This window comes from Gallinula chloropus (assembly GCF_964237585.1).
Source record: "Gallinula chloropus genome assembly, chromosome: Z".
NCBI classification, from domain to species: Eukaryota; Metazoa; Chordata; class Aves; order Gruiformes; family Rallidae; genus Gallinula; species Gallinula chloropus.
Genome location: NC_140089.1, coordinates 43,754,763 through 43,776,138, shown reverse-complemented (window position 1 = coordinate 43,776,138; position 21,376 = coordinate 43,754,763). Strand labels below are relative to the sequence as shown.

The following is a 21,376-nucleotide window of genomic DNA, read 5'->3' as shown; positions in this document are numbered from 1 at the left end:
AGGTACGCTGCAGTTCCTCAGCCGAGCCAGGGCGCTGGCCTGCCCCTCGTGCGGCCCTGCCTCCGCGGGCCGGGCTCCCTGAGGGACCGAGGCGAGGCGAGGCGGTGGGAGTTGTGTGGCACGCCGCAGCCCCTCAGTGAGGCCTAACCCCTTCGCCCGGCCCGGCCCACCCCGCAGCTGACCCACCACCCGCACTTACCGGCTCAAAGGACAGGGGGAGGGGGAGGGGGAGGAGGGGGGGGAGGCAGCTCCAGCCTAGCGGCCCCGCTTCCCACCCCAGCGGGCTGAGGGCGCGCCCGCTTCCCACGCACCGCCTCCCAAAAACCCCGCGCGCCCCAGTAGCCAATAGGAGGCGCGCGTCGCGCGCACTGAGAAGCCATCGCGAGAGCTCCCCCTTCCCGGCGCCGGGCTGCGAGCACAAGGCGGGGCTTTCCTCGGCGCCATTTTTCCACTGCACGCCTGAGGTCGATCTCCTTCTCCCTTGCCGTCCCCCACCGCTTCCAGTGCTTCCGCTGCCGCTCCCACCAGACAGGTAAAGAGATCAAACGGTCGTGGCACGGCGGCGCGGTGCGGGTAGGGCTGCCCTCCTTTTGGTCGCTGGGCCCCGTCTTGCCTTGGCCCTCACGGAGGGCGGGGCTGAGCCGGGAGGCCTCCCCGTGTTCTGACGGGCAGCGGCCTTACCCAATGGGGCGGCGATGGATCCCACCGCGGGGGGGGGGGTGGGGAGGAAGCTGCGGGACCAGTCGCCTGGTGGCGCTCGTGGGCGCGCGCGTTGGTGGTGGGGGCTGCTCCTTTTTCTCTCCCGTGAGCGGTGAGGCCGGCGGCGGGCGCAGGTACACGCAGCGCAGCCCGCGACGAGATGGGGCCGGCGGGGGAGTGGGCGTTGCGTGCGCGTTGGGGGAAGGGAGGGGGGGGGGACCCGGGCCCTGCCGGGCCTGTCGGCGCTCTTCCGTGACACAGCGGTGCGGGAGGCCCGCGCTTCCCCAGTCGTGGGGCCTCAGCCCCTGGGAGTGGGAGCCCCCACAACCTCTTGTGGGGAACGGGGTGGGCGCTAGATGGAAAAGATCAGGGTGTTGCCGGCTTAGCTGGTGGCCTCTCAGGCGGCAGAAAGCAACGTGCGGGCTTCAGGGCCGTCTTTCACCCCGAGGGCAGGGCGAGAAGGGTGGCCCTTGTCAGTGCGGGCGGCTCTGGGCCTTGTGGCCCAGCCAGCGTGGCTCCCGGAGGGGCGGTGCGGCGGAGGCCAGCAGCGCTAGCGGGTGTTCTGTGAGGGCGGGGGAACGGCCGCCTTCCTGCTCCCGCCCTTGGTAACTTCGTGCCCGCGGCGAGTTGTCGGGAATTATGGCGGGCAAAGGGGAGGACTCTCGGCTGCGGTCTATGCGGAGGCGGCCGCGGGAAGCCGATCGGGGAGCGGCCCGCGTGGCGGACACCGCTGTAGAAAGCTGTGTTGGTAGGGGCGGAGATCTCTTGGCGGCGAGGGTGTCCCGCTCCGCCGCCTGTACTGGGGCTGGCGCTGCTGGACGTCTTCTTTGTGTCTCCCCGGGCAGAGGGAGGTAAATCTCACGGCGACCGCGTGGTGGTGGCGGCCTTTCCGCTAACGGCTCCGCCTAGCAGCGGGCAGGCGCCATTACAGTGGCCGCCATTTCTGCTGGTCCCTCCGCCGGGGAGGTGAGGCCGGGGTTGCGGGAGTTACGTAACGCCACCGTCCGGGAGCCAGCCGGGTTCGCCGCCGCGGTGGGCTCCAGGGCCGCAGGGGAGGACGAGGGAGGCGGGCGGGAGAGCCGCTGCGCCCTGGAGGGAGCGGGGCTGAGGCGCGTCGGCCTTTTCTCCAGCTCTTGTCTTACGTCTTTGGTAGCTCGTGCTGCCTTCCGCCTTTCGTGGCCGCTTTATTCTTTTGGGGTTCTGAAAGCGCGGCATTAGTCAATTCGAGCCCGCGAACTCGACGTACCTAGACAGATCGCGGTAACTGGAAGCCCGCGGTTAGGGAAGGTTTGGCTAGGCGGGTAATTCACACGACTAGGGGAGACTAAACCCTGTGAAAACTATATTGCAGTTTGTTCACCGCAGTCCCAAAATTCTTGGTATCATTTGAAATAAAATATCTGGGGTCCGGAAGGGATAATTAAACGGTGTAAAAGTCTCCCGGCCCCTCCCTGTTCTCCTTCCCTCCATATGTACACACACCAGTACCGCCCCCCCCGCGCTCCCCCCGCCACCCCCCCATCCGCATAACAGCGTTTTGGCAACGTCTCACTGAGATTTTGGATTTTGCTGTCATTGAAGCTGTGTGTGTGTGTCTATTAGCTCACTTAAAGTATCTGGAAAGACTGGCGTGTGCTGGGAAGACAGTGCCTGCTCTTAGCCTGTACAGGCAAAACAGCCCACTGCTAATTTTTATGTTTGGAAAACTAGGTACACCTAATTTTTTTTTCACTTCGTGGGTACTAGAATGAGTGGGTACCATCTACTGAGGCAGTGGAAATAAAGAATAAGAAGGAAATGTGTGATTGTTGGGCTGCTTTATCCATAGAAACACATATTAGAAACAATGAGTTACAAAATTATTTTGCCTAGAGTCAGTAGTGTGACTACCTAGTATTCCAAGATTAACCTAACAAAAGCAGATCACAAATGAGATACCTATTTCATAAAATCATAATGAAGTTCAGCAGCTGCTGAGGGTCTTGGCTGTGTGTGCATAGAAGGTAATCTATAACCACAGAAAGCAGCATTTTTACAAGACTTCTCAGCGTAGCTTCCAGTTGCAGTTTGTCTCTTATCTGTTATACTTGAGTGGAAGGCAAGCTAAAATACCTGCTAGTACGTTGTTAGAGAATTTGTAGACCTAGTATGGACAGTGACTGTAATAGGACTATTTCTTGTTTAAGTTGTTTAGAACTAAACATCAGGAACAGGTTGTTATGTGGTGTCCTTTAAAAAATAAATCCAGGGCTTGTACCATCCAACATATTTAAAATAGGAACTGAATTCATGTTCACTTCAAGTACCTGAAGATCATTTTTAGAGAATGCAGATACCAGAAACTAGCATGTGCCACAAAATTATGATTCAGACTGCAATTGTGTATTACAGACTTGTCTCGTACCTCTTCTTGTGGTGTGTTTGGCCTTTTATTTATAAAGGAAAACTTGACAGCAAAAAGTCAGGTTAAATGTCTGTTTTTTGGCTATAGTGAGAGTTGTAGCAGTGAGTGAGCAAGGTCACAACTGACATACGCTGTTTTCATAGGCTTGTGAAGCAATAGGCTGCTGGATTTTGATCCCGCCCATACTTGCGTTTCTCTCTGCAAGGATATATAATAGCGGTAAGTTCTAGAAGCAGGCATTTCGTTTTGCTTTTTCACTTTTAACATGAGGTACCATTTGCCTTTTCACAAAATAGATGTACCAGTGTTTTTATTCTTCAACAGGTTTTGTCTGCCCACCTGAGAAAAGACGGCAATGGAGACGGAGCAGCAGGAAGAGACCTTCACCAACACAGAGACAAATGGTAAATTTTTTAAGGGACTATTTTTTTTTATTTAGAAAGAACCTCGTTAAATGTCAGTGCTTCTAAATGTTTTGTAATGTTTTAACTGTATCGGATACTTGCATCAGCAGTAGTTTTGCATTCTGCATTAAATATTTTAAATTTTAATTAGACTGTATGCCATTGAAGCATCCTGTGGGCATGTTTTAGACATTGGATAAGTAGCTGAAAGCTATGACTAAGAATCTGAAAATATTTCGTAGTTAAATATTGAGTACTTGTGTGGAGGCTGAGAATCTGTAAGAATACTACCAGGCACATCCATTAATTTAATTTTGTTTACTGCAGTTTTTACATGCAACAATGTAAATGCATGAAAGATCCAAAGAGTTTCATGAAGAACGTCTTGGGCATACTAAGGAAATTAGAGCATTAGTGTTATGATAGGTGTCGGCTTTATTCCAAACAGCATCTGAAGTGCTACTTTACAGTCATTCCACCAGTATTTCAGTGTTGGAGAAACTGCAGTTGAGCCCTTTGCCTGAAGGTGTTTTCCCAGTTGTGAATTATAAATAAATACTAAGTGGGTGATGCTGCACTACTTAAACAGTGTCGTGAAATTCTCACTGCCTGTGTGCAACTTCATAATTTAAAATATGGTTCATAGTTGGGGTTTTTTTAATGGATTTTCAGTTATTAATACATAAACTGACAAGGTAAAACCTATTTCCATAGTACAGAAGCTCAGAGTAAGCATCAGTAATGAAAAGTTGGGCAAATAGGAAAAAATGTGTTAAGAATGCAGAGCGTAAATTTGGTAATGTGTTTCATTTTATTATGCATTAGAAAGTTAAATAAATGTTTGTGCTTCTCTCCTATGGACCTCTCTACAGGCAAACGCCCTGCAGAAGATATGGAGGAAGAACAGGCCTTCAAAAGATCCCGGAACACGGACGAGATGGTTGAATTACGCATCCTGCTTCAGAGCAAAGTATGCTTTTTCGTTTTTACTGGTTTTGCTTTTAGCACTGCTCAAGATAGCGGTGAAGAAATGGATGTCAGAGTATATGTTTAGAAAGAATGTATAGTTTATTTAATATCTGATAACTTACATGTGTGCGTGAATTGTAGAAGTGTATTGTGATGGAAATTCATTCAGTGGTTCCTTTAATGGCTAAGTCCCTAAGGATCAATACAATTATTTTAAAAGATGGTTTTGCTGAAAAAAAGTAGAACCATCGAAATTACAAAGTGTGTTTACGTTTGAGTGGAAGGCTTTTTTTGGGGGGAATGAGTGTATAGTAATCTTGGGAAGGAAGCAGTTCAGAGATTGATCAGCTAGTGATTGTGAACTAAATCCGAGAAGATGACAACCTTCTTGGGATTTTAGTAACTCTGCCAGACAGTTCTACTAAACCTGTTCAGATAAATCAACAGGAAGAAATGTGGGAGCAATGCTTTAGGAATTGCAGTGGTTTAATTGACTAGTGTCAACAGTTACAGTAAAGTTACTATGTGAATTTCCTCTTGTGTTTCCAGTTGTTCCAGATGATTTCTCCTTTCAGAAGTATCTCAGTCTGTATAATGGCACAGAGGAATGTCACCTTAACTTGGTGTGGCATTTCTGACCGGTAGCCAAGTGTCTTGGGGTACCATGAAATGTTTTGCATGCTGTTACCATGCTGTACAATCTGTGTAGTAAAAGTAAAGCAAAAGTAAAAATGCGTCTCCACGTAACCCTTTAACCTGCTAAAAATACAGTTTTGTAATTACTGTTTTTGACTATTTGACAGTTTATTCCTGCTGATGTTAGAAACTTATTAACTGGGAACACTGGCTTTCACTTTTTTCAGAACATACTGCTTTGAAAAGTCAGTTATGTGACAGAGGTATAAACCAAAATCTTGAAAAGATAGATATATTTGGAGTACAAAAGTGGAAGCTGCAAACATTCCTTAAAAAATAAATTTACGTAATAGGGAAATCATTGACCTGCTTCACATTCTTACAGTATATATCTTGAGAGCTGTAGTGTGAGATCGCTTTAATGCAGGCAGAGTTGCCTAGAAGCTTCATTTGAAGTTGAAATGCTAGTTAAAAAACTGACTGTCACTCTCTTAAGTTGAGTGGTAAGAGATGGTAATTTTTTCCTGTGAACAAACTTTATTAGTTTGTTTCAAGTTGATTTAAACCTTTCAAAAGCTCTGCCTGCCTGCTTTTACCCCTGGGCCAACAGGGTGATACAAAATAGATTTACCATTCTTAGTTTTGAGTTAAATGTAGTCTGTGCTGTGTTGGCAGAATGTAACTTCCGAAAACTATTTTCCAGAACGCTGGAGCAGTGATTGGAAAAGGTGGAAAAAATATTAAGGCACTTCGTACAGACGTGAGTATATATGAGTTCGAACTAATCTAACACCAATTCTTTCAGAGCACTACATCGAGAGCTTGGTTGAGCGCATTCTAGAAATGGGAGCAATTCAACTCGTCTAGCTACAAGCCATCTTAACAATTATTAGAGTAGATAACTTAGTTCTTCACTTTCTATTGTAATTAAACCCCAGCTTAACTCATATGGGAGGAGAGGTTTATATTAAATCTCTTCACTTTTGACTAGTATTCCACTAAATTACACACTTCAAGTGAGTTAACATCCTAATTAGAAATATTGATAAAACTTAAACCCCTTAATTTTACCATTTCCCATATGCATAAATCAATTATAGTACGACTGAAACCATTGTGGGTGGCTGGCGTAACCCTGTGATAGAGGAATTTTTCCTTTAAAAAGGCAAACAAAACAAAGCCCATCTGTTCGTTAGCAGCTTGCACATGAAGCACAAAAGCATTAATGTTAAAGGTGCTTGATTGAAACATGCGTATAGAACAGTAAAGGAACATTCTATCTACTCTATTACTTGGAACCATTTTTAAATGGTCGTGACTTACTTGGCTATTCACATTCTACAGTGGGTTGACTCTTGTGATTAGACACATGCTCGGCATTAATGTTGTGTATTTATAAAACTTGGCAACGCTTCTTAAATTCCGTTTGTTTACACTCCTGTACTTAACATCAGCTACAATTTCAGCAGTTTCTCCGATCAAGACTCTGTTCAACACAAGATTTGGAAATAGGTCATTACAAATCAGTGCCAACTAAGATAATAAACTACCACAACTAGAGTTGAGGTTTAAGTGTAGATGGTCAGGAATCATATATATGGTCACTAGCTTTGGCAGTTAGCGCTTTTTTTTTTTAGGGTTTTTTTCCTTTTTTTTAAGTAAGTCAATACGTCACCTAACTCCAGATAACTTAGACTGGTCTACAAAACTAACTTTCCCAATTTGCCCATTCTAGTAATATCAGTCTCGACAGGTTTTGTGTCTACCCTCACGAGCCAGCCTGCTACTGAATCATCATATGTTAAAAGTAGAACATAGTTAGTCAGATCAAATGACTCATTTTTAAGGTCCATACTGTTAAGCCACAGTTGGTGTAGCAATCCGTTATTGTATTAGTCTTCAGAACAACTTAAGCTTGTTTCATTAATTGAGAGTAATGAGTATAGTTTGTATTAAATTAAAATTTATTGCTTTTCCCCCTTTTCCCTCTCCTTGTTTTTTTGGCCATATATCTCCGTTGCCCATGTACTGGATCGACTTGCCCCTGCGTTGCCCACCATGACGTTGGCCCATCCGCCCCCGAACGCCCATGTGAAAACCCTGGTTGGCTATGCCCAAAAATGTGCTCGTTGCCAAACGGGTACCATACTTGACAACTTCCGATTGAATGCCCATGCCCAATGCCAACATCCACGAACGCCAATGACCAATGCAGTACAATGCCAGTGTTTCAGTCCCAGACAGCAGTGGCCCCGAGCGGTATGTCCCAACAGTTTATGCCTCACTGCCTGATTAGAAAGAGAGAAATGTATTTTATTACCTGCCTTTGATATAATTAAATAGTATCCCCTTATAGACGGTGTATTGTTTTTTTTCAAGTTTTCTGTCTTATTTTCCCCATTAAGTCTTTTTGTCACTGAACTTTTACGTGAGTTGCCCACCCAAACGATCCACTAATTTTATTTCAATGGAAGGAGCACAGCTTCAAGTGTTGCATATTCGCTGCATTGTAAATCAAATTGTTTCAAAACAGTCTCTCGCTCTGTCTTTGTGGCCCACCTTGCTCCCCTCAACATTACCTGTTCATAATTATTTCTGATGAAATGCTAACTCTGGTTCACTTCCCTTCACTTCACATTTGTTTTGTCTTTTTTTTGTCTTGCATTTGTATTTGTTTTCTTGGAGAGCCCATTAGTAATCTGATTTCTAACTGGTCTCATAACCTTACTCCAGATATGATGTTCACCACTTGCATATCCCCACTTTTCCTACGAGAAGGTGTGCCAGTTTTACCAATGTAATAGCGAGGGTATCATAAATTAGTGGTGGTGGGGAACATGAATATTCACTTCTACTTTCAGTTCTGCGTCAATCTCTTGCCCACTTAATCTGAGCCCTTCCAAAGCCCATTCTTTCTTTCTCTCTCTCTCTGCAAGACCTACATAATCTTAAATTTCTCATATATTGGGCATAAACAAAGATGCATGTGTTGTAAATTGAGCAAACAGGTTTACTTTAAATGGGGAATATTAATTATAAACCCTCCTGCGTAGTAAAACTCTCTGGTATTGTGTGTGTGATGCTGAAAGTAATTTATTCCTACTTCTTCTTTTCCACCTTTTCCATATTGTCTGGCATCATGACGTGCAACAGCATCCTGAGTATAAGTGCGGACATAGAGACAATTGGAGAAATCTTGAAGAAGATTATCCCTACTTTGGAAGAGGTATGTCTCTTAATGGTTGTTTATTTTTAGAGGTAAAAAGAAGAGCAGCTTTTGAAACAAGATGATACCAGGTGCTTTACCATATTTTAAACACAGTAAATTAGGAAAACAAATCCTTTTAAAGAGGGGTTATGGCTCACAGACTGGAGGACATTCAGTCACTAATTTTTAAATTACTGTTTTGAACAGCTTCCCCTATTAAGAATACTTGCCTCCTGACTGTAGCCCTCAATTTGAAGTAGTTCTGTTGTACCTTGTATTCTGCATTGGCTTTGTACTGTTTGATGTCTTAAAATCTTTGTATATAAAGTTGTGCAATGTAACAAATAAGGAAAACTTCCTTGACATCAGTTTATATTCAGGTGATGTGCTTAAATAGTTATGATCCTATCAAAAGAAATGCAGGATTACAGTTCAGCAGTAAATTAAATCATTTGTGTTCAGAGAAGAAACCTTAGCCCCAAATTGTGACTAAGGTTCTTACTGCTTTGCTTGTATGCACCTTTCTTACAGTATCAACACTACAAAGGCAGTGACTTCGACTGCGAATTAAGACTTCTCATCCACCAGAGTTTGGCTGGAGGAATTATCGGCGTCAAGGGTGCTAAAATCAAAGAACTCAGAGAGGTACTTGTTTCCTTTTCTTTTGAGATTTGTGTTTTGTTTGGTATACAACTTGGTGTTTTCTGTTCACAGGGGTTGTCTATCTTCTGTACAGTAGTTGCTTCATAACACACTGCATACAAGATTTTGATTTTTTGAGATGAATCTGAGTTGCAATTTTCTTGCAAAACCTTTAAAGTCGTTGGTGAGAGAGCATAGGACTTCCAAGCAATATTTGTGGTAGACTAATTTTTTTGGGGAAAAGGATTGATTAACATTTAAAATTGCATTCATCACTCCTCCAAGAATGAACTGCTGCATAGAGTAGATTTATTCATGGGGCTAGACATGCTGAGTGGTTTAGGGTGAATGCATCTCCACAAACCTAAGATGGCAATTCAATAGATGTCTGAATATTACTGCAAAAAGGGATTTATTTTTTTTTCTTAATTCTACTTTGTTGAAGACCTTTGTTTTCTTTCAGCAAAGGAGTAAGATTTTAAAAAGCTAATGCGTCTCTATGACTTTAAAACACCTTTGTTTTCTGTCCTTTCTGGGCACTGTGTCAAGCAATTTCAGGTCAGTTCAGGTATAAACTGATACCTGTTTGCTCAGGTTGATAAAGGCAAGATGACTAGACATAATCCTAGCAACATTGCTGCGTTGCATCTAAAGCTTGTTTTCTTGACATGTGAAGGTTAACACAGTCTGTAAGGTCGCAATGGATATGTGGTCCTTTTTCTAGTATCTAACTAAATACCTAGACAAACCATAATTGAAAAAAGAAAAAATGGAACTTTATCATTCTGTATGTCAGCACACATCTTAAAAACAAAAAACCCCACCCCAAAATCCCACCATAAAATTAAATTTCTTCTGAGAATTTGGAAGCAAACATGCACTTCCCGTTGCTGGGAATTCAATTGTCTTCTGGATTGTTTCTCAAAAAATGTTTTAATGGGTTTATAAAGTTGTTTAAAATACTTGGACTATACAATCTTGGGTTTTTTTTTTTCTTTTTTCAACAGAACACTCAGACCACCATTAAGCTCTTCCAAGAGTGTTGTCCTCATTCAACTGACAGAGTGGTTCTTATTGGTGGAAAACCTGATAGAGTCGTTGAATGCATCAAGATCATCTTGGATCTTATCTCAGAGGTAATTTTTATGACATGTATTTTATTCTTTAATTGGTATTCATGAATGTTAGGGGTCAGTTGGATGAAAACCAGTATCTTTCAGTTTTTATTTTGAATTGACTATCTCCCGCTTTCCCAACGGCAGAGTGATTGACTGTTACCACCTTTTGAAACTGTATTTTCTAGAATTGGGGTGCAGCTTATGGGGGAAGGAAACAATTTTGGTACTAATGGTCAATTAGTCTTGCTTTGCACATTGTTAGGATGCAAAAATTAAAAGTGACGGGGAGGCAAAATATATTTGCCCTGCTAAGTAACAGCAGTTTCTCTGTCATAGTCAAATTCACAGGAAACATCACCATTTTCTCCCATCTTAGCAGTATGGTGAAATGAAAAACGCGTTCCAAACACATAAATTCATATTTCTACATTTTAATATTTTGATTTAATTAAATGTGCCAATTGTAATAGACCTAACTGTGTCGGGGGGGATTGTTTTTGTTTCTTTTAGTCTCCAATTAAAGGACGGGCCCAGCCTTACGATCCCAATTTCTATGACGAAACATACGACTATGGTGGCTTCACGATGATGTTCGATGATAGAAGGGGACGTCCAGTAGGCTTTCCAATGCGTGGAAGAGGAGGTTTTGATCGAATGCCCCCTGGTCGTGGTGGGCGGCCTATGCCTCCGTCAAGAAGAGATTATGATGATATGAGCCCTCGCAGAGGACCTCCACCTCCTCCACCAGGTCGTGGTGGTAGGGGTGGCAGCAGAGCCCGTAATCTTCCTCTTCCTCCTCCTCCACCTCCTCGCGGAGGGTGAGTTGTTGCATTAATGCATTATACAAAACTCAGGTTGTGTACAGTCTGCTGAATCATGTTCATCATCTTGGTGTTTTTCCCATCCTTCCTTGTTGGTAGTGATTATGCAGGATTGAGTATGTATTAGATGAGAGTCTAATAGAATTCACTGTAGTAATCTACCAGGACTGTAGTCAGTAGTGCTGAGACTTCTGCGTAACACAGTACCTGGCTAGAGCAGTTCCAAATGAAGTTGTGTGTGAAACATGAACATGGAACTTTAAATTAGAATAGATAAACTAGTTTATAACATAACTCATGTGGTACTACTTTTTCTGTTTTAGAGACCTTATGTCCTATGACCGAAGGGGAAGGCCTGGAGACCGTTATGATGGCATGGTATGTATATAACACTTGATTTATAATTCTGTTTTGTAAGAACAGTTAGCACAATGTGTGAAGATATTGTTGCTGAACACAGGCACTTAAATGTGGGGCATTCGTGGTTTTGATGATAACACCCAAAATGTCCATAGAAATGGTCCCTGCTGTTGGAAGTGTTGGGGATGTAAATGCTATCAAGTACATGATCCTTTATTTCTTCACCCCCCGCCATCCAAAATAATACAGGTTTGACTCTGCTGTACCCAGCAGATTTTCTTGCACTGACCATCTTTTAGATTTTTTTTTTAATCAGTGTGATAGAAATAGGAATTGGTCGGCTTTTCAGATAAGGAAAACATGTCAGAGCAGTATTCTCAAATTACTTGAATCGTTCAAGCTTTCTTAATGTTAACGAGTGCACACAGAAAAATACAGATTCTAGAATAATATCTGTGGAGAGCTGTAATTGATCTGGAAATGGATTGCCCTTTTGAATGAATTCTTGTCTACTTGCTGATTTCTCTGTCTGCAAAATATCCACTGTAATTCTGGATGTATTTGAGCTAGGGCCACTGCAAAGTTTTAGTTGAAATTCAATTAGGTACATTAAAACATGAGAGTGCTGATGCTTGCCGAGGAAAAAATAATCTTGCTTATATATGCAAGCTTAGAAAGAGGCTTAGATACCATATACTGAAAGACAAGTTCACAGCAGTCACCTACTGTTGTACTAAATTCCTCTTTGCTGGGAAGAGAAATTATGTGCTGAGGAGGTAAACCTGTACAGTAACAGCCTTTTTTTCCTCTTCTGGCTTTGTTTGGCACATTCCTTAAGATGACAGGTGAGGAGTGTTTTTTAGGTTGTTGTTTCTTTAAAATTAGTTGAAGAGACACTAGTGGAGAAGAGCTATGAAATGGGCTTTACAACAGTTGCTTCTTCTTGGGAGTAAGAGTTGCTGGAAGTACATATTGCAAGAATGTTACATGCTTACTAGAAATACTAAAAGGAAACATCTAGACACACAGTTTAACAAAAAAAAAAAAGTGATAGCTAGTCTACTCCAGATGCTAAGAAACTGCAAGAATTGAGAAGTATACCTCCAGTGTACGCCTCCAGTACACCTTCCTATTTACATGTTCTGAAATCTCAGTTTTTGCAGCTAATAAAGCCAGTGCTAAAGCATATAAACTGAGCAGCTTGCCCTTCTTTGGTTATCTGGTTGAGTACAGTTTTATCTTGACTGTTGGGCTACTTTTATTTCATTCCAGCTAGAATAGAAAATCCATTTTAACTTCTGTTTAGCCTGAATTTTGTTAGGTTGACCTTTGCTTTCTGGACATGAGTTTCCACAAGTAAGTTTGTGGGGTTTTGTTTGTTCATTCCAAAAAGCAATTAAAGTATCACTTCATAATGAAGCTGCTCATGCCTTTTTCACCTTTATGACCAGGCATCACAGCCTCCTTAAAGTGAGCACTGTTCCCAACTAATACTGTGTTATATTTCTAGTTTTACTTAACCATGAGCCTAGTATCCTAAACTGTGTAAGCAGATTTCCGGCAGTGGAAAGCTGGAATCAAAACTCCATAGCCTTGGTGACCATTAAGCGGGTATCTTTTATTGCAGCACTGGGCACACAGGGGATCGGCTCCTCTGAATGTGTACGCCCGTTAAAGCCAGATTTCTCATATTTATACATAGTAACTACACATATTCATTACAATTTCTAAGAAAAGGCAGGGTTATGCAAATTATTTCTGAGAAGTCATTTATATAAACTCACAGATAGAGCATGCTCAGTGACTCTCAGGGATCTTCAGGGATGAAAACACTTAGGAGTAAACCGATGTTGCGGTTTGTGAACGAAGTAGTAGAAGGGAAAGGCTGCACTCAGAGAGCAGAAGTGCTCCTGTACATAGATCCTATTTTACATAGATGCAATAAAAGCCAAGGATCTATGTGTTTTTCAGATGAGTACCTCTAAAATAATCAAAATCTTGAATGTACAGAAATACTTTTTTTTTCTGTTGCCAGTTCTCTTTTCCACTAAAGGCAGCAGAAATGAATAGGTTTAAGACCTTTAAAACTGGATGCTGAACTGTGAACTTTTTGGAATGTGAATTCCAGATACATGACAGTATTGACAGCCTTGTAAATGTGGAGATGATGAAAAAACACTTTGATTTTAAGATACATGAATTCCCAATGCAAAGTAATGCACGTAAGCTACTTGTCTGTTAGCCTGGCTTAACAGTTGTAGCTAATTTATGCACTGTTAATAAGAGTTCAGTTTGTTCAGCTTTTACTTAAGGACAGGCTTGCATTGTTTCTCTGTTAACAGAGCTGTATATTTCAGTTTGTAGCTACTCCATGTCGTGCCTGTGGACCATAAGGTCTATTCTGACAGTTGAAAAAACACGAATGCCATATACAATACTTCAGTTTTTTAACACCTTTGTCCTCAGGGGCCTTTCACATATGTCAGATGCATGTCAATATTGTTGGGAGGGGTACAAAATAAAGTGCACAGGCATATAAAGCCAATTTATATATCCCCTCACCTCTTGTGTAATTAGCTGAGCAGGTACAAAAACTTTAAAAGCACTGAAAACTTTGAAGTCGTGAGTTAATACTGATTTAAATCAGAAAGTCTCCCCTAAAGTGGAGCGTCTCTTGTTTGTGAGTGGCTTCAGATTGCTAATTTGCTTTTTTGCAAATGCTTCATCCTTCTTGGGTCATTTTTTAAAATGTATACATGGGTACATACACATACGTCTTTACATAGAAACACTTGAATAAAAGCACGTACTCTTAAAATTACCAAACATTCCCCATGCTTAAGAGATCTACAAGCATGTAAATAATCAGTAAAGGAAGAATTTAAGATAACTCTATCTGTGTGCAGATGCAGTGGGGCAAGTTACAAAATTTCACTCTGTTAAAACCCAGGAAATTACAATAGAGGATTTTTTACATCAGTTAAGACTGGATGCATTTTTTTTCATTAGATGTAAATTAAGGTCTTTGCCTTGTCCAACCAGTGTGTCATCTGGCTTCTATTCTAGTACCAGTAGTCACTAGTGAAAGTGAGTCTGTAGAGCAGAACATTGTTATGCATGCTAAGATGCCCTGTTTGAGAAGCTGGTGACTTGAGTGCACAAATTTACACCAGTTGCTGAAACTAGAATTCTGACAGTAGTGAATGCTGTATATCACGTTTTAAAACCATAAGTTGTATGAGGCTATATGAGATAAATGGACATGAAGTGGTATAACATGAGCAGCATTTCCTTCCTGCCTGACCTGCTGTTGGCACAGAGATAATCACTGACAGTTTCAATCTTTTTAAACCTTAATTTTCTAGCACATGGCAGAAATAAAACTTAGATATACAGTAGCACTCAAAGGTATAGTAAAAGGAAAAAAACACAAACCTGTATGTGCATGCTTTCTCTGCCATCAACTGTCTGACCTTCTTTGTAAGAGGAAAATCTGTTTAGACCTTGGGGTGGGGGGGGTGGGGGAAAGTGTAATCACTTACAGTTCCTCAAAGTGAAATTAAAAGGGAGTGAGTCTTGGAAGTGGTCTACAGTACATGCTTCTGAGTCTTTGTAGTGTGGATGTTTCTCTGTAACAGCAAGTATTGTGTTTGCTTGCATTATACTTGCAAGCCTGCATGTTGTGAACTTAAATTAATCTCTTTTTTTTTTTTTTTCCTACTGTATGATGCCTGGGAGATGATGCAGTGTCACGTGGACGCCTGTGATGACATGCAGCCACCAGAGTTGGTGAGTGTGCTCAACCTTTTTTTTCCCCCATCCTCCCAGCTGCTGTATTGAACATGTTAAGTGATGATGGGAATGTCTTGATCTTGAGTGTAGTCAGTAGCAATTCGAACCTATTGAAAATCTTAAAGCTATCTTTCTGACTAAGAATTTATTGGCAGTTTGCCTGAACAGCATGTCCTGTGCAGACAGGTACTGCTGATAGAAACGTAGAAGTATGCAGAAGCACAACCAAAAGAGGGGAGCTTTTCTCTACCTCTTTTTGCCTTTTATATGTCCCTTCTTCTTGTAAATAGTAACTTCCTCCATAACTGGTGCGCTGTAGGTGTGTACTTTTGGGATATATATTTTGTATAGATTTCATAATGTTGTCCTCGTATTTCAAACAGCAGATACTAAAGGCAGCTTCTTATGTTGCCGAGTAAGCTGTATTGTTTTACTTACCAATGTATTTGAAAATACATCATTTGATTGAATAGCTTTTGGGAAGTTACTGCCTTCATCAGGTGTTTGTGCTGTCTAGAAGATGGCAAAATGCTGCCAAATATTAAATTAAGCTTCTTAGCTTACATAAACACAGCATATGTAATTGCTTAACTCATCTGCTGTCAAGTGCGTTTGCTGTCCTGTAGTTAGAGGAGGCAGACATGAACAGCAAAAGGATGGTGCCGTAGTAGAGATGAGTCCAAAAAGGGATCTTGTGGCAGATATTAACTGGAATGGGCCTTTGTGTATGCAGTATACTGGCTGATTAGCCTCTGAATTAAAAGCAGAGTCCTTTGTTCACTTGTATTCTGGACTCCTCTAGAAGTTGTATTATTTTATATTACAATCTGTATTGTTAAGTAATGTGATAAAACAACATAGGTTTCTTAGAAGACATGCTTAACTCTTTGGTCTGAGCAGCTTCCATTTTGATACTGTAAAAAGTTAGTAGGTATATATAGTATTTCAGGAAAACATTGTGTCACAACTTCTGTGGTCATGGTTGGTTGAAGTTGGCTGGCTGCCATATGCCCACCCAGCTGCTCCCTCACTACCCCTCAGCAGGATGAAGGGAGAAGGTAAGGTCAAAAAGCTTGTGGCTCAAGATAAGAGGGAAGGAGCACTTAGTAACTACAATCATGGGTAAAACAAACAAATGTTAATTTACTGACACTTACAAAAACAGAGTGTAAAAAGAGGAAAACAGAAACCACCTCTTCATTTTTTCCCAGGCTCAACTTCACTTCTTCGTTCCTAACTCTTACACTTTGTCTGCCATGCATGGTGCAGGGTGAATTGTGGGCTGTAGTCAGTTCATCACACCTTACACCTTCCGTCTCACACTGTTCCCCTGCTCTAGTGTGGGGTCTCTCCCACAGGATTCAGTCGTTCACCAGGTGGTTGTAGTTCTTCAAGAACTGCTCCAGCCTGCATCCTCTTCATGGGGTAGTGTCCCTCAGGAACAAACTGTTCCAGTGTGGGTCCCCCCCCACACATGTCCTGCCAGGTGCTTGCACCTATGTGAGCTCTCCAGAGGCTGCAACTTCTTCAAGGCACGTCTGCCGTTTCCCAGCACAGGATCCTGCATTGGCTGTGGTGTGTCTGTGCTCCCCATGGGCAACAGGGGAATATCCATTCCAGCATTTGTCACACCTCTTCCCTCGCCTCTTCACTGTGGCATCTGCAGGGTTGTTTTCCCCTTCCATTATCTCTCTCAACTGGTGCACACAGGTACTGTTGTGGGTGTTTTTAACACTCTTACGTGTTTTCACAGAGTTAACCACCAGCTTTGCTGATGGTCCTGGTGTTTTAGGTAGCAAGGGCTCCGTTTACTGACTGGTCTTGTCTGACACCCTGGCCTCTTAGCACTGAGGCTGCCCCAGCTGTCTCCTGGAAGTTGAACTGCCTTCTATAAAAAAGTAGAAAAATGGGGATTTGTGCACTTAAAAGGCATTAGATGAAATGAAGCACGTGGTGTCAAATAATGGTCTACAAATCCTAAAAATAAAGAGGCCAGAATTGCGCATGGCAGAGATCTGGTTTTGGTACATGTAGAACAGAGATAACTTAATGTTATGGTGGTCTGTTCTGAGGTACAAAGGACTCTATTGTAGTCTGAATCAAGAAAAAAGTTGCAGATCTATTCTTAAGAGCTGCGGGTTTTATTTCTTGAAGTAGTAGGATTGACAGTCACTGAATCAACTTGTTGTCACAGAATTGAGGACTCAAGGCTCTCCTGAGCTGTACTGGTATGGTAGCATTAATAAGGCTGACCTCTTAGTTCTCTGGTTCACTGACCTCTTGATTTGCATATTAGTTTAGTCCTAGAGTCAGGCATAGACTGCTGCCTGGTTGTCCTGGTCTCGGCTGGGATGGAGTTAATTTCTCTTCTAGAAGCAGATGGAATGCTGTGTTTGGGAGTCAGGGTGAGGGCAGTGCTGACAGCACCCTGATGTTTCCAGTTGTTGCCCAGCAATCAAGGACTTCTCAGGTGTTCCTATTTCCCTACTAACAGGAAGGGAGGGGACAAGGGAGGGGACACAGCCAGGACAGGTGATCCAAACTGGCCAAAGGGGGTATTCCATGCCAGTTAAGTCATGATCAGCATAAAGCGGGCCTGGTGGGAGGAAGACAAGGCAGCTGTGCTGTTTGGTGAGAAACTGCATTGTGTATTGCCAGTTTCATATATCTTGCTATATAAAGTCCAGTTATCATTGTTATATCTACCTTTCTGCTACTCCAGTAAACTATCCTTATCCCAACCCATGAGGTTTTGGTTCTTTGGTTTGGTTTAGTTCCTTTTCCCTTCCCTCTTCCCCCCACCCCCTCCTTAACTTCCCCGTCCCGCACTCCCTTTTAAAGAACAAACGGCTGGGCTGTGTGGTGCTCAGCTCTCAGCTAGGCAAAACCAGGACACTAGTGCAGCTGAGATGGTGAGGCTGCTTGATTAACTGGTATAGCTGGGTCCCTTGTACTCCCAGAGGTTTTGACTGGGTAGGATAAGAGGTTAATGAGATTCCCCCACCTACCCCTTTTGTTTCTGGTCTGCCCTCTTTGCCTCAGTGTGCCTTTTATGGCACAACACTTACTTAACATTTTCAGTAAGGTTGGGCACTGAGGTTTTTGTATAAAATAGGGTCGAAGTTAACAGTATACTGTAGAGAAAAATGTTTTGATGAAACATGGCTTTTCACTTTTTTTTCCTTTTCTTACAGTTTGAGGGTGGCTCTGGATATGGTAAGTATTTATACAGAACCTTTACATGTACTTCATTATATAATTATCAAAGGACTTGATGCATACGTTTAAATCAGACTATTCTTACGCAGGGGGTCGTGGTTCATATGGAGATCTTGGTGGACCCATCATCACAACACAAGTAACGATTCCCAAAGATGTAAGTAAAGCTCCCTTGCTTTTAAGTGAGTTTTCTCAAAAACAAGCCAAACAAACCCCCCTGTCTTTTCTCAGACTGCGTAAGTAAATTGGAAGTATTCAGGGTACTTGCTTGGTACTTGTAATGCTTTCACATTTTGGTGATTCAGAAACACTTGTTTTAATCTTGTGTGCCTTCACTTTAGACACACCAGACAATTGTTAATAGTTTTAGAGATGGGGTTGGTAGGGGCTTCCTTGCTTCTTCTGTGGGTTTTTGGGGTTTTTGCAAATAGGCAACTGGTTTTCCCAGTTTCATCCCACCTGTGTTGATAATAGTGTTTTGAAGCTGTAGAGAAGTAAGTTTCCATTGTAACTCTGAAAGTTGAACTTAGGAAGCCACTCAAACACTGCTGCGATTTTCACAGCTGTTTTTAGAGGGGAAACTTGTGTCAGGAAATGATTGATTGTTTTCTCCCTTAGTTGGCAGGATCTATTATTGGAAAGGGAGGCCAGAGAATCAAACAAATACGTCATGAGTCAGGAGCTTCAATCAAAATTGATGAACCATTAGAAGGCTCAGAAGATCGGATAATAACTATCACGGGAACACAGGACCAGATACAAAATGCACAGTATTTACTGCAGAACAGGCAAGTTAAAGTTTATTGTTGTCTCTACTGTCGATTTTTAAACTGACTTGTACATTCTCAAGCTGCTTGCTCTGCTGCAGTTTTCAGAAAAAAAAAAAAAACCTGCCTTGGTTTTAAGTAACTATTTGAACCTAACTTCTCCAGTGGCAGTTCTGCCTTGATTCTCTTCTCCATTGTAATTAAAATGAAGACACCCTCAAAACTAATCTTGCTGGAAGACGCCTTAACCAAGCAGCCCTCTCATTTCTCTGGTGAAAACTGCTGCAAAAAAACTACTTGTAATAAATTACATAGAGCCTGTAGAAAATATAGAAGATTTCAGTGGATGTTGGTCTAGTTCTGTGTGGAAGACTAGTGATTTTGTTGTTTTTAGATAACTAAATTGACAACAAATCACAGTCTGCCATATGGCACAGATCATGCCTCTACAGGACAAGTTGAAATCGATTTGGTGCTGTTATGCAGCATTTCACACCTTGCTGACATTATTTTGTCCTTTTCTGCCAAATACCTCAGACTTAATTTGCTTAGTTTTGCTTTTAACATGTTGCCTGTCATAGCAGACTATAATGTTTTAACTTGAATGTTTGGCTTTCGATTACTAATATTTAAATGTGCCTAAAATACATTAATACACCTATAATTATTAGCTTTAGTATTTTAAAATTACTCATTTCAAAGTGTATTAGGAATTTGTAATTTAATCTGTTCTTTAAAATGTCATTGAATGTTGATGTAAGATGTATGGTCCATCATTCTAATACATGCTTTTTTCTTTTTCTTTTATAGTGTGAAGCAGTATGCAGATGTTGAAGGATTCTAATGCAAGATTATTTTTTCTTTTTTATAGTGTGAAGCAGTATTCTGGAAAGTTTTTCTAAGACTAGTGAAGAACTGAAGGAGTCCTGCACCTTTTTTTTTTTTTTTTTTAATCTGCTTCTGTTTAAAAAGCCAACATTCCTCTGCTTCATAGGTGTTCTGCATTTGAGGTGTAGTGGAATCTTTGCTGTCCACCAGATGTAATGTTTTAGTTCCTTACAAATACATTGGGGGAGGGAAGGGGCGCACAAGACTAACATTGAAATTTTGAAGCAGCAGCAGAGTGAATTACATTTTTATTCATTGTTGGTGGTAAACCATCATGTTTTTCTGTAATCGTGAACACCCTGCTTTTATGTACACTTCAGGTTTTTTTTGAAGGAGGGGGAATTACTGGTAGTCAGTATGTCCCTGGCATCCTTGGAGAGCAGTGTGCAGAATGTAACGCTCTTTTATAAAACAAAGCATTTCATGGTTTCTAAATAAATCTAGTGAATCTATTCTTGGTGGTCATTTTTCTTCAGATACAGGTATATCCTAAAATGGATATACCCTTCCTGGTTCCCACCTCCCCTCCCCCCAAGAAAATCCCTAAGTGGGATTTGCTTTTAAGCTTGCTCTTCTGCTTCTTTGATATAAATGGAGTTTATGCGGGATATTTTTTGACACATTAAAGAAACTGTGTGAAAACAGTGTGACTCTGCTTTGCTCTTGGGGAAAAAAAACACAGAAATGCTCATGCAAATGTTGTGTAAAACTTGACATTTTTGCAAGTGTTTGGCCCTCTTTGCAGTACATATATATATTGGTGACAGTATATAAATAAAATATTTAAAACCTTTGTGGTGTCACTGAGTAAACAGTGGTAAAGTACACCTGGTTATAGACAGCTTGCTTAATGCAGATAACACTGTTAGAAATGACATTGCTGTACCATTAATTAATTATAGTTGTTTCTGAGCTTTTGTTTGTATGAGGTAGAAATTCTTCCGAATTGGCAAATCGAGTGTATCTAACTCTGTAACTTGTTTTTCATTGTATGCAAAACTTAAATTTGTTTGGTTTCCTTGTTGTATGTTGAATTCCATAGGAATTATTTGTGAGAAATTAAAAAAAAAAATATAAAGCCTCTGGATATCTCCTGTAATACCTTCGCATTTGTATTTATAGTCTACGAGATTTGATTTCACTTCCTGAATAAAAAACATTTGCCAATCCATTTGTGTTGGGCGTAGGGGCTGTGTGTGCGTTCTTTCACTGTTGCTATTTTCTCCTTATTACGTAGAAGAGTTCAACGGTGTGGGGTAAATCCTGCCCTCATGGCAAGGCAAGGAGCCAAGAGGTTCTATATAAGGCTGACCTCCTTGGCAAAGCTACTCAAAAATGCCAGCCCCGCCAGGGTGGGTGAGAGGGTGGCAGTTGGCTCATTCGCTGAACTTATATGTGCCTTTGCACAGGTGCTCCCTGGGGAGAGGCTCAGCCTAAGTTGGGAGACGC

At 41.8% G+C, this 21,376-nt stretch overlaps 1 protein-coding gene across 7 annotated transcripts; it reads left to right on the top strand.

The window, feature by feature from the left end:
- Positions 1–442: 442 nt before the first annotated feature.
- HNRNPK (heterogeneous nuclear ribonucleoprotein K) lies at positions 443–21,098 on the top strand. Of its 7 annotated transcripts, none has more exons than XM_084278182.1 (16): positions 451–532; positions 3,247–3,322; positions 3,428–3,507; positions 4,380–4,477; positions 5,816–5,872; positions 7,328–7,371; positions 8,266–8,338; positions 8,852–8,965; positions 9,970–10,098; positions 10,591–10,898; positions 11,225–11,279; positions 15,000–15,050; positions 18,248–18,269; positions 18,347–18,429; positions 18,891–19,060; positions 19,911–21,098. In XM_084278182.1, exons 3-16 carry the CDS (start codon positions 3,459–3,461, stop codon positions 19,939–19,941), a joined length of 1,284 nt encoding a protein of 427 aa, XP_084134308.1. In that variant the 5' UTR covers positions 451–532; positions 3,247–3,322; positions 3,428–3,458; the 3' UTR covers positions 19,942–21,098. The 7 variants fall into 7 exon arrangements, with proteins under 7 accessions (XP_084134304.1, XP_084134308.1, XP_084134307.1 ...); XM_084278181.1 differs by having other exon boundaries at positions 19,850–21,098; XM_084278180.1 differs by having other exon boundaries at positions 14,985–15,050.
- The last annotated feature ends 278 nt before the right edge of the window (positions 21,099–21,376 follow it).